At 37.9% G+C, this 14216-nt stretch overlaps 1 protein-coding gene across 1 annotated transcript; it reads right to left on the minus strand.

The window, feature by feature from the left end:
• Nucleotides 1-1326: 1326 nt before the first annotated feature.
• On the minus strand, nucleotides 1327-13095 carry LOC307140262 (uncharacterized protein). The gene is made up of 3 exons (XM_079839629.1): nucleotides 13037-13095; nucleotides 12366-12525; nucleotides 1327-2789 (listed from the first exon to the last, which is right to left on the minus strand). The coding sequence occupies exons 2-3, from the start codon at nucleotides 12523-12525 to the stop codon at nucleotides 1702-1704; spliced, it is 1248 nt and encodes a 415-aa protein (XP_079695755.1). The 5' UTR covers nucleotides 13037-13095; the 3' UTR covers nucleotides 1327-1701.
• Between the last annotated feature and the right edge of the window lie 1121 nt (nucleotides 13096-14216).

Below are 14216 nucleotides of genomic sequence, written 5' to 3' on the forward strand. Positions count from 1 at the left end.
AATGGCCATCTTAGTCATTAGTAACGTGGTGAAATTAAATTTTGGACTGGTAGATTTACAAATGATTGGTATTGTTGGTAAGATTACGAGATTACAGGCAGAAGTCATTCTTACCAACTAAATGATTCACTCTCACACAGAAGACAGATGAAAAACCAGATAGACACATTTTCCAGCTCTTTAAAATAATTTTGCCAGACACCAAAACTGCTTCTCTTTTTGTAGTTAGCAAGTATTTCAGACCAGACGGGCCACACATCAGACTTCCACCATGTGTATTTAGCTTTCCTGTGTTATGAGAAGCTAGCAACAGCAATATCTAGGCTAGAAACCCAATCAGAACATTTTAAGTTACAAACTCCTTTCTAACTAGACATTTTACTGTAGACACATTTTGGTTAAGGCCTGACCCTGAAGACTATATCGGCGGGGGTTATACCCCTGGCAGGTACTACCAAGCCAGGCAGTTTTCAAGTTAGAGGCCTGTCTAAAAGCAGCATTGCCATCACCCATTGGCAGTAGGATGATTGGATGATAATTGGCCTACTATGCAAATTTGGGCATATTCAATAAGTGTGGAGCTCATGTGTATATTCAAAATCATTTAAAAAGAAACTTGTAATACAAAAAAAAGTTACTTTTCATATATACTTTTACTATGTAAAATTTTATTGTGGTAGGAGTAAAGGAAAAAATAAGCCTATTTGGGTGTATTTTGGGCATATTCGATTAGTGTATAGTCCATTTGCATAGTAAAATTCATTTTCAAAGAAAGTTGTAAAACAAAAAAATTACTTTTCATGGGTACTTTCATTGTGTAAAGTTTCCTTTTGATAGGAGTAAAGGGGGTGGGGGGGAGCCCCATTGGGGTGTATTGTTGTCTGGCCTTATTGGCACACATCTCGGATTGATGAGAATTTAACATATTTTCTCAACTAGGACTTCTTAGGACTTTTAGTATGTTGTTCTGGACACCTTATAGAAACAAAAAAGTATTTTACAATTAGTCTGCCGTAAAACGCTAATTTGCCTGGACTAATAATGTTTCCTGTCTGTGGAACTCTTTCCACACTGACATCATCTAAAACTGTTCTCTCTCGAGTGAATCCTCATGTGGCGCTTAAGGTCATTTTTATATCTGAAACCCTTTCCACACTGACCACACATGAATGGCTTCTCTCCAGTGTGAATTCTCATGTGGATATTAAGGGTCAATTTACGTCTGAAACTCTTTCCACACTGATCACATGTAAATGGCTTTTCTCCAATGTGAATATTGTTGTGAACTTCTTTTGTTCCTTGAAGTACAGACCAGGACACTTGGATAGGTTTAAAGCAGACTATACTCGTTTATTGAGAACCGTGCTGTTCATCTTTTGAGGTCATCAAGTCTGACTCAACCTGATAGGTTATATACATTCCAAAGGGGGAGGGATTTACATTGAGATTGAACAAAGCATGTTAATTAAATATACAGGTTTTGGGAAACCCGCCCAGACAGAGTATCACCAATCCTACTCCTAATCAGCATAACTATTCCAAAACGCATAGAGGTAACGACGGTGAGAGTCTGAAAACAGGTCCGGCAGGAATCTCCTGCTGGAAACTCAACAATCTTCCTTTATACCTCAAATGCTCACTGTAAAACAGGCCCAGCAGGAATCTCCTGCTGGAAACCCCAGAATCATTATCTATACTTTCTTAAATTTGTAATCTTACATGAATATTCATGTGTTCCTTAAGGCTTTGTTCCTGTGTGAAGCCATTCCCACACAGAGTGCAGGTGTAAGGGCTCTGTCCAGTGTGAACTCTCATGTGGACATTAAGGTTTCCTTTTTCACTGAAACTCTTTCCACACTGTTGGCAGGTGTAAGGCTTCTCTCCAGTGTGAATTCTCATGTGACTGTTAAAGCTTTCTTTTCGATTGAAACTCTTTCCACACTGTTGGCAGGTGTAAGGCTTCTCTCCAGTGTGAATTCTCATGTGAACATTAAGCAATGGTTTTTGGTTGAAACTCTTTCCACATTGTTGGCAGCTGTAAGGCTTCTCTCCAGTGTGAACTCTCATATGAACATTAAGATTTCCTTTATGTCTGAAACTCTTTCCACACTGTTGGCAGGAGAACGGCTTCTCTCCTGTGTGAACTCTCATGTGTCTGTTAAGGCTTTCTTTTTGATTGAAACTCTTTCCACACTGTTGGCAGGTGTAAGGCTTCTCTCCAGTGTGAATTCTCATGTGGATATTAAGGGTCAATTTATGTCTGAAACCCTTTCCGCACTGATCACATGTAAACGGCTTTTCTCCAGTGTGAATATTCATATGTCCCTTAAGGCGTTGTTCCCGTGTGAAGCCATTCCCACACAGAGTGCAGGTGTAAGGCTTCTCTCCAGTGTGAATTCTCATGTGGATGTTAAGGTTTCCTTTATTTCTGCAACTCGTTCCACACTGTTGGCAGGTGTACGGCTTCTCTCCAGTATGAACTCTCATGTGCCTGTTAAGGTTTTCTTTTCGGTTGAAACTCTTTCCACACTGTTGGCAGGTGTAAGGCTTCTCTCCAGTGTGAGTTATCATGTGGACTTTAAGGTCTCCTTTATGTCTGAAACTCTTTCCACACTGTTGGCAGGTGAAATAACTTTTAGTTCCTGTCTTTTGAGCTCTTTTTTGAGAGGAAGTCTTTTTAGCTCGTGTCGATCTTTCTCTAGTCATGAAATTGTGATGTTTATCATAATGGTCTTTCTCTTCTTCTCTTTCATTAAGTTCATGACTTGCCTCTTTCAGTTCCATGAGGTCTAGGGCAAAAACAGACATAAAACAATTTAGACATTTAAAGCATCAAAACCAACAATGTGTATGTTATATACCCTATTCTATCCTATGGATCAGGGGTGAGCAGCTTTGGTCCTGGAGGGCCACTGTCTGTCTACAAGTCTGAAAGCTCCCGCTCCATCGATCCAGTTCATGTTTTGGGAACTACCCATATCGTTTTCCCTGCAGCGTCTCAACAACAGACCGCTAGTCACCCAATGATGAGGATACATATCTTTTCATGATCCAGAAAGCGCGATCATTAGAACGCTGACGAAGAACGCTCTTACCGCGGATAAAAAAAATAAATTGCTGCGGGAGTCTTCTAAAGGAGCTCTGAGAGCACCTCAATGCCACCCGACAGCCACCGCCATCTTGCCGCGGGTGATGTACGCCATCCAGATAAAGGTAACGAGGGCTGGAACCTAAAGATGACGTCACCATCTTGATTTCGACAATAGGGAATGATGATTGTATATCCATAAAATATTGACATATTTATTTCACAGATGAATGGAGACTGACAGATGAACAATTCCTTGCACTTTACTTATGTATTTCATAATGAGATTGTCACACTTTCGATAAGAGTATCTACTAAAGGACAATGTAAATGTAAGATTTTTATTAGCCATTTCCACTCCCTGATATTTACATTTACATTTATGCATTTAGCAGACGCTTTTATCCAAAGCAGCTTACAACTGAGGAGTACAGGAAGCGATCCATCATGAAGAGGCAGCGAAACACAGAAAGAGCCTTAAGCACTAAGTTTTGGACATTACACAGAGCACAGATATACAGTTGTGGTCAGAATTATTGATTACATATATCAAAGATGGCTGTAAAAATAAATCTTCCTTGAATAAAAATCAGTCAGAAATAAATGTTTTTCTCCAAAACACATTGGACACAATTATTGGCATTGTTTTTATGAGTAAAATATCTCTGAAGTATATTCTCATTCATTTAAAAAAGAAATTGGCACACCAGGGTGATGAGGAACATGAAATTGTCCAGCCACAGGAGTATAAAAATGAGGAAACAGTCTTTCTAGTCTTTCCCACGCGGGACGTGATGTGATTACATCACCGTTTCACAAAATTTATGGATTGGCTGTATATACACGAAAATGCAAGGGTGTTATTTTCGGATTTATCCACTATGGGATCTGGTTTAAAAAAATATCGGTGTCATGCTCCCAAAACGATGGATCCGTATGGACGAAACACTGATACGATTTAAAATTTTAACGTATACAGCCAAACGTGTCTCCTTGTGGCCTTTTATTGTGGCCAGCCTAAGGAACACCTGTGCAATAATCATGCTGTCTAATCAGCATCTTGATATGCCCCACCTGTGAGGTGGATGGATTATCTCAGCCTTTTGTGTACATACAATTTTTTTTTTGTTCATCTCATGGAAAACGAGGACAAAAACAAAAGTGTTGCGTTTATTTTGTTCAGTGTATAAATGTGATGTTAACTATATAAATATATAAACTAACGTGCTATTCTGTAAGTGTAGAATGCAACATTCTTTAGTTTCCAAAGGCATGTCATTTTTAATGTACACAAATAAGACACTCCCGATGCCAGCAGCCAATCGCAACACTGGAATGGAGAAGCGCCAAATTGCAATCTCCTCCTATTCGGAAAAGAATAAAGGTAACCTTTTAACAGACACGTGTGCTGAGTCTCCCTTCAAGAGAGTCAAGATGCAGGAAACAACATGACGAATTGATGGTCGAACAAAGACTATCAAGGCAGACCAAGATCTGAAAATGGGTTACGATTTCAAGCCATCTGAATACTCGCATCTCACTTTTCTCTCTTTTACTTAAGCTTATTTTCTTTCCGTGATTCTCGTGTTCTGAGTTAAGTTTCGCCGCAAAGCTTCGTTCAACGATTCTACAAAACAGCCGCGTTTCAACTTCAAACGACGTCCACAAGATTTTCCCTCGAGCCACCAGCACTCCATGTGATTGGATTCCCAATACGTTGATAAAAAGACACGACAAGACCTTCAGCAAATCAAAGAACCGGGAAAACCCCTCCTGCCAGAAAAAGGGAATCCCCACTCAAGAGATGACACGAGGCAAAAACACAAGTAATATCTCCTGATCCTAAGCTGGTCCTGATCTGGTGCAATCGATATCAAATTGAATAACCCCGTCTAAGAAACGATAGGAGGGTTAAATTCATTATCAGTGGATCATTCAGGTCATATGTGTCATAAATGCATATAGTGCTAGAAACTTGGAATTTCATAATTTCTCTCTCTTAAAACTTACTCTCTCCTCACTTTCTATCTTTCTGCAACGCGTGTGAATGTGTGTTTGTGTTAGATATTATAGTTGTACGTGTTAGAGTAATCAATAAAGTTTTGTTTGTATTCAAATATAAGTGTTCTTGTGTTATGTGCTTACGAATTTAATGTCTTAAACTGCCGATCTATCTTGCCTGGGTAAATAGTGCTTCACTATTGTTGGGGTATTAATATCCGCTGCAGAGTTGATGGTTGCGGCTCATTCAAATGAACGATGGACGAGTCATTTGCTCGGCCGTAAAATAGACTCTCTCAAAATTCCCTATGAATTAATTAATTCATTCATTTGAGCTAAATATAACTGTTTCCCTTTAACACATTCGTCCACCGATATGTAAGAATTTAAAGGGGACTAAGTTAAAAGGTATTAAACATTAATTCTGAATTATTTATATGTAATTCGGGACTCTTTCATTGTAATTCAATTCCCCTTTGAATTTTACATTTACATTTAGTCATTTAGCAGACGCTTTTATCCAAAGCGACTTACAAATGAGAGCAATAGAAGCAACTAGAACAGTCAAGGGCTACAGTATGCAAGTGCTGTAACAAGTCTCAGTTAATCTAACACAGAACACACAGGACAATTTCTTTTTTTTTTTTTTTTTCCAAATAAAGAAATTATTTGATTTGATTCAACCCTTACATGAGCATGCATGATATGTCAGTTTCTAAATAAGCACTGTCAACATCACAGCCTGTTCATTATCAAAATAAAATAGTCAACCGAACATATAAAAAAGTTCTGTTCACAGCTGCTGAGCACAGATTCCAGTGCGACACTTCAGTTGTTGGTCATAAAGTGGGAGATAAAATGTGTAGCTTTAACAACTGTGTTATAATAGATGTTTTTAAAAAATCAGTTTGCAAAGACTATCAGACAAAGCTCAGCTTTGGGAAGGGAAATATGCATGTCAGGAAGGAAAAGGTGACAGAGAAGAGAGAAAGTGATGGAGATGAGAATCAGGTATTGTGTTATTTAACACAGATATAGCCTATCATTAAATTGCTGGTTGGCTTGTATGTTTGGTGCAGAATGGGTGTGGTAGGGGGCCCAACCTCATATTCTTTCATAGGGCCCAAAATTGCTAGCGGCACCCCTGCTTTCATGTGACTGATCATGTTATTTATAAGGAGCTAGTATGAGTAACAGAAATGCTTTCTCTGTGTCCAGATTTGACAGCAACAATAATGCAAAAACTGACACTTCAAATCAACATTTAAAGGGGTGGTAAAGTACACTCTTTCGAAGCCTTGATTGTGTTGGTGGGGTGCACTGTAACATGTGTTCATGCTTCGTTTTTAAAAAAAATCATTATTTTTCATATATTTTACCTTTTATTCTACACTGCTCTGTCCCTCCTTGTAAAAACGGTCTGATGGTTTCCGGATTCTGTGAAGCCAGTCCCTCAAAAATACGCAATGGGCTCAGATTGGTTAGCTGGCCCAGTGTGTTGTGATTGGCTAACCGCCTAGTGCACGTTTCTCGGAAGCGTCACGCCCCTTACCTTTACCGGTAGCCTCAGGCTACTAGCCTGTGCTTTGTGTACAATAGCGTCAATAAAACCATACCAAGAGCCCGAATCAAATCCAGACAATTTTACTGAAGATGATCGAGCAGAACCTGTTCAGTCCTCAAGAGTAAAGACTGCGGATCCATAGTGATCGCTACTGAATGGCACTGTTACTTTTGTATTTTTAGAACGATTATAGCCAAATATCTGTCGCAAGAACGAACACTAAACATTGGCTTTACATTAGCATGCCTGTAGATAAACAACACATAAAAGCTCTAATCAAAGAATAATTTACACTAATGCCAAGTTCGCTGTTGAGATTTTAAACAGTTTGTAACATTACGTGTTTGTCAGATAACGTTAAGTATGAATGAGCATTTAACATAACTGGTTTGCAGAGTTAAACAGCGCTGTCATGTTTACTTTATTGCTACAGCGTAGGCTACAATAAACAACACGAACTATTACAGGAAAACACATCGACGAAAAATAAATCACACTTACAGGGTGTAACCCGTAAACAGCTTCTGTTTATAAATCCATCTTGATTGAACTCGCGAAGATTGTGGAAGCTTTCCTCCGTGAGATGTGCAGCGTGAGATGTGCAGCGTGAACCGCACTCGCCCGCCGGTCTCGCGCAGCTGAACCGCGGCTCGTGTATTGCAAATACAGATGAATATTGTCCATTATGTCACATTCTCCAGTCTTCTCCTCCGACCCCTGTCTGTCTCGTGCTTTGATTTATGATGGACAGCATATATCCGATGCAAATGCGATCGTGTTCCCCTCATGTCTCATACACGCATGCATATAAGGTTGTATGTTAAACGCACTGCAACGCACCCCCGTCCCTAGGAAGGCTGAACAAAGTGGACCTGCACTCCAGATGAAAATAACAGCATTTCGTCGGCATTGGCAACAGCACTCCAGCCTACTAACCACAACAACGCTTCCCTGCTGCGATACAAAATGGCCTCGCTCCCCCTTATTTCATATTCTCAGAGGAGGGGTTTATGTAAATATTGGGGCTGGTGATGTCAGAGACCCTGGAGGAATGTGTAGTAGTCCCTAGCGGCTGTTTGCTGTAGTCCTTAGAAATGTATTTCTTTAAAAGCAAATATCTCCCTTTGCTTTAAACTTTGAACGTTGTAACTTTGCAGATGTTGTTTATGCTCAAACAGCAACATTACACACTAGCTAAAGTTAGAAAAGTGAAATCGTGGTTTACCACCCCTTTAAATGTCAACTTTTACAAAAAGAAAATATTTAATGGACACAGTGTTGGGCAGTAGCGAGCTACAAGTAGTGACGCTATTAGCTTAACTACATTTTTCAGTAGCTCAGTTACTTTGAAAAGAGTGTAGCTTTTAGCGTGACCAAAAGCTACATTCTGTTTTGGGTTCTGATGAGGACGAGCCTGTAATGAGCGAAGTGGGGTGGTGTGATGGACGCTCAGCTCAATAATCCGCTCTATGCAGGTGCGCTCCACTCATCCTACTCACAGTAAAACAACGTTCGCTCCAATCCCACTCAGACATGAAATTTATCTGTACTGTAGCCTACTATACTTGTTGTAAACTAACCACTAAACAATGTATTTGTTGCATATTTATGTTTAAATATTGTTATTTTTAAATTTCATCTAGGCTATATTGATTATGAAAAGTGCAAAGATGCGTAAAATGTCAAAGACATAGGGTCAGAAAAGATTTTGACCACTTCATTAAGTTTTGTAGAAAGACTTTCTTTAAAGTGAATTTAGTTTTATAGACATGGGTAGACAATAGTTGTGACATGGAGGCGCCGGAGCATTCACTTGTATTGCTCTTGAACATGTCTCATAAATAAACCCAAACTCAGCAGCATAAAGGCTAATATCCTCACAGACATGATAAATATGTGTAAAGAAAGCTTGAAATGTCCACTTTTAAATGAAAGAATTTGAAACTAAAATAAATAGTCAAGCAATGTGCAGTGTGCACACGAGCAGCTCATGACTGGTGTCTCGGAGCGGTTCTGTTCGCGCTCCATCACTGCATTTGCTGTGAATTTAACCTGCATCTTTAGACTAATCCTGACTCCTGAGTATTTCATTTAAGTTGCATACATTTTGTTCTTGCACTGATGTTAAATGTGTAGCCATTTTGCACTTTGACAGCCAGTTTGAGATGGGCTATATTAGAATTTTGTGTATCGGATAGTTTACACAATCAAATGATTCTAACACTTTTAGCCATTTAAATGACTGGGGGGGAAATTGTCCCAATAACCCTGAATTCACCCTATGCTAACTACTTTTTCAAAAGGGTAGCTTGAATGTAACTTAAAGGACAACTCCGGTGAAAAATGAACCTAGGGGTAGTTAACACATGGCTAACAGATTAGCCTATAACACTAGTATATGGGGCACAGAATAAGTAAAATTAAATCGCTAGTTAATACCACTAACAAGGCTCAAAATAGCCTCACACTAACACGGTAGCATAATGAGGGTCCCTACATGCAAACCGAACCATTGAGAACTTTGTAAGTGAACAAACAATTTAATAAGAAGATAGCTAATCTGTTTTTAGAGATAAAACTCTTTACATTTGATTTTCATGAAAACGCATCCCAGAGAACGATCTACTCGGTAACCATGTGTTAATTACCCCTAGGTTCAATTTTCACCGGAGTTGTCCTTTAAGTTAAGAACTGATCACGCGTGCGATAGAGAGAGAGAGAGAGCACACGCGAGAGAGCGCTTCTGTTGTGTGTCATTCAGTGCGATTCCGCCTATCCCGCCTTCACTAACTGCAAGTCAATCGATAAAGAATTAAATTGTAATTGAATTGTAATTTTGAGATACAACGGTCTTGCAGGACATCACAGATTACTTTATTTTTATCAACACTTCCATCAGGCTGTTTTTATACGTGAATGTTCCAATCAATGATCCATGCGGCGCATTCTCGTCTCCCTCCTTCATTTTACAGCTCAGGGTCAAAGTCCAATACAAAATGGATTAATCTGCAAAAAAAATTTTAACACGTTATTTTTCCTCAGATTAATTAATCGAAATGAACGCGTTATTTTTGACAGCCCTAATTAAAACATTATCTGTAGTGGTGGGCATTGATACATTTTTAAAATCTAGATTAATTTCTAGATTAATCTAGATTAAAATGGCTCATTTGAATTCTGCCGAAGGCATTCAGAATATGTGTGCTCGTAAGTGATCGTTTGTCTTTTTGTAGTTTGAATAATAAATAACTTCTGTCCCTTTAAGACCTGACGCACACATGGATCCCAAACACTGTTCCTGTGAGCTGGTTACGACTGTGTTTACGTTCAAACTCACCAAGATGGGCATTGAGACAATTTTGAGTGTATTTGACCATTAATAAGCTGGAAAAAGGAGCTAATTTCTGCACTTGTATGTCAGAGGCGGCTTTTTTACGGTATGTGTGTGTGTGCTTTAGATGCGAGCGCGAAATCTGAGGGAATTAGTATGTGCAACCCCGTGCGAAATTCAGACCGGTCACACCAATACTAACAAAAGTCCAGCAGAACACCCGTTTGCAATGTTCAGAGGGTTAAACGGACTGAATGAGAGGAGGCGGGTGCGTGTCACTCGCTGTCGGTCGGAGAGGAGAGGAGAGCGCAGCTGATATCGATACTGTAGAAAATGAGTATTGTTATCGTTTCAGATATTTCAGTATCGATACATATCGAAATATGGATATTTTTGACAACACTAGTAGGCATACACACAGGTTCGAAGACTCGTTCTCTCGCCCCTACAGTGCAATTCGGCTAGGTGTACATCCGCGCTAAAATATCAAGGTGAAAGTCATCATAGCTTGCGTAGTATAGACCCAGCTCCCAACCCAACTTTGAGAATAGATTAATGGCGATATTTTTTTTATCGCCCGATAAGAGTCTCACGTTAACGCAGCACGTTAACGCCGATAACGGCCCACCACTAATTATCTGCCACAACAATTTATGATTTATTAAACCATAATTTATGATTTATTACACCAATTTATTAAAACACAACAATTAATGAGATCATGTTTTTACTCCAAACTTACTTTATATCACAAGCCAACATGGTATAAATAACACAGATAAGCCATATATTATCGCGATTGTGTGTTTATTATCTTCAAACGTGTCTATCTGCATGTTATATGTCAGATAAGCTGTTATAAGCTGTTTATGTCAGAGAGAATGTCACATAGTATCTTCTTCATGCGTGCTATATATGGACTACATGTGCACGGAGTGCCCTCCGGCTGCCAGTATGAACTGAAAACACAACAGATTGAAATAACACTTCTCTGTATATAAATTTGACACAGATATATGAGAATCTATCAATATTTCTCCTCATCTGCACACTTTTGAACTAAAAGCCCTGAGGGATGTTGTTTTGACGTGAGTCTTCATGAGGAAGGTAAGGTAATTACTTACTTGTCAAGGTAATTACTTACATCTGACAGTAATTTTAACAAAGAAAGCTTCAGTGCGTCCTTGCGCAGGTTTTTGCGTTTAATATTCACAGATGCTTACAGAGTAAACTTAGCCTACTTACACACAGCGGGGGATCGTTTCTTTCAGAAATGAACAGCTTGTCATGGAGAATTATTCCAGGATTATTAAACGCGTCTCAAAACGATGTAATTGAAGTAGGAATGCAGCACTTGATGTGTTAGTTTGAGATGATGTGTGTGTGGGCGTCGTCTCCGGAGCCTCAGTATTTGAATCTCAATAGAGCGCGCACTTCGTGGGCGTGGTCGCATTAGTCTATAATGAGCCGCTCAGGAACGACTAACATCCCTCTGCTTTCAACCAGATTACATAAACACAGAATATTTGTTTTTGATTTGTTTACAGTGTTTAAAACCTGACATTTCAGCGTTTCTTGAAACATATGTCGCATGTTTGTGAGACAAGTATTCACTAAGCTAGAGGTCATTTTCTGAAGACTATCTGAATGAACGTCTTTGACAGAGAGGCTGCAGATCGCGCATCATGATTGATTTCTTTATTTTGCAAAACGCACAATTTGTTTTTATTGTGACTGTACAAAAAAAAAAAGAAACTTAACAGATTATAATGATGTATAACACTTGCCTGAATGATAAAAAATGACAGTTATTTGAGTCTCTTTGGCACTGATAGGAAAAAAAACAAGCCAATCACACCGACTCGAGAGGGTTAACTACTTTAACTTACAAGTAGCTTGGTAAGCTCAGAGTAGCTTGCACAACACTGAATGGACGTAGGCCAGTAAGAGCTGTGCGTGTAAATTTCACTCCCCTAGCCTCAAGAGGCGCGTTAGCAACTGGTGCTAGTGGTTGCGGCCTTTAGCATCCTTCCCTCCTCCTACACCTGAGACTCCGGTTTGAAGGACAGGTTAAATATATCCAAACAAATAACCTAATACAAGTAATGTTCTTTATCTTGTGTTCTGACTCAGCAGCAGCTGTTTATAATTATATGTAAGGTTATACAGCCATCTAGTGCTTACACTTTTGCATTGCAGATGATTAATGGTGCATAATTTAGAGGTAAATATTAAGCATATTTACAATTTTTTTGTTAAATCCCCCTTAAAATACAAAATATTAAAGGTAAAATATTATTGAAGTTCTTCAAAATTATTAATTTCTGTAGAGCTGGAGATTTTAATAAGGATCAAATGACTGTTTTGAGAATGAAACCAACCTGTTTGTTCCTCAGTTTCTTCATGTTTCACTCTCAATGATTCTTCAATCTTCATGTCTTCTCTCTCCTCTTTCTCTGTTTGTTCCTCAGTTTCTTCATGTTTCACTCTCAATGTTTCTTCAATCTTCATGTCTTCAGTCTCCTCTTTAATAAACGCCATCTTTATAATAGTGTGAAGAAAAAAGCTTAAGTTAAAATGTTAAAATTGAAAGTGCATCACAAATCATATTCATCAGTCAGAGCGATAGTTAATGGATCTAAATGACCTGGTCAGACAAAAACACTCAGAACTAACTAACACCACAGATTAATGAAAGAATGCAAAGTATACAGACCCATAATATATTAGTTTAGCTATTTAATGATTTGTAGAAATCGAGATAGAAACAGAGCGCTTCGAATCACTGAATCATTTGTTGTGAATCAATCGGTTCAATTGACTCTGAGAGTCTAAAGCTCCGGTTCTCTCTCCAGAGACTGAACTCATGTTTGAACTGATTCACAACGATAAAGAGAGAAATGAGCCGCTCCTTGTGTTACTCATGAGTTTATTCTGTTACTTTACTCACACAACGCTGATAAATGTTAGATAAAGCAATGCAGAGTTACATTTAATAATACGTCATTTATTATGCGTCGCTTTAAACACTTTAAAAGCTTAAAACACAAACCTTCCTCCAGCAGAATCACAACAGATGCAGGAGCGGAGCAGCCTTATGACGTCATATACAAAAGCAAAATAAAAGTCCTATTCACACGTTGATGAGTCTAAAATCACCAAAGTACACAGACATGAAAAACTGTTGGTGTGCAAAGGGGCATTTACAAATAAAAAAATATATTTAAAAAAATATGGTGAAAATAAATGGAGAAATAAATGTAATAACAAAATGGTAAGTTAATAATACAGTTCATATTGAGAGTTCATATAAAAATTAAAGCAATAAATGCAGCGTCTGCATAATTCACCAACAGATTAAATCATTTACTCTCACCCTCATGCCACCCACACTGTTAAAAATAGTGTAAAATTACAGTAAAAACTGTCCAATAGTAACAGACTTGTTATGTCTTCATGACAAGAAGCACAAGCAAGATTATTAATCTTAATTACATCTTTAATAGCGTATGCACAAGCAGGGTAACATGCAAGCACATGCTCAGCTTTCTCTCTTCCTCTGCCCTCCTTCTTACTTCACCTGTATATTTAACTCAAGGAGCTTGAGTGCCATCTAGTGGAGTGTTAATGTAACGACACCACAGTTAACACTGAGGTTCGTATGACTTTCTCCTTAAATAGAAACATGTTTTTAATGTTAGATATCTAATAACTAGCTAGCTAGTAACTAGCAAAGCAGAGAAAAGCTATATGGTCACGCCTCACTTACTATTAGCTTGCATTATATATATATATATATATATATATATATATATATATATATATATATATATATATATATATATATATATATATATATATATATATATATATATATATATAATGTATATATGTGTGTGTGTTTACATGATGTCAAATACCATGTACCTTTTCTCTGCTTTGCTAGTGAGAAATGTGTTGTATAAGTTTAGCATAATTCAAACGTATGTCATTTGTTAAAAAGAAATTGCAAAATGTACACATTTCATTCATGTTTTATTAAATCTCTTCAATTTAAGCTAAATGTTTTTTTTGTTTAAACTATTATACATATATACACTTTCTAATAAAATTACAAAACAAATTATAAATATAATTACAATGAACAACAATCAAAATATTATAAACAAAACAATAAATATACTATGGTAAAAACATCTTTAAAACAAACTATATACATATGTTTATACTAA

This window comes from Gobio gobio (assembly GCF_949357685.1).
Source record: "Gobio gobio genome assembly, chromosome: 2".
In the NCBI taxonomy this organism is placed as follows: domain Eukaryota; kingdom Metazoa; phylum Chordata; class Actinopteri; order Cypriniformes; family Gobionidae; genus Gobio; species Gobio gobio.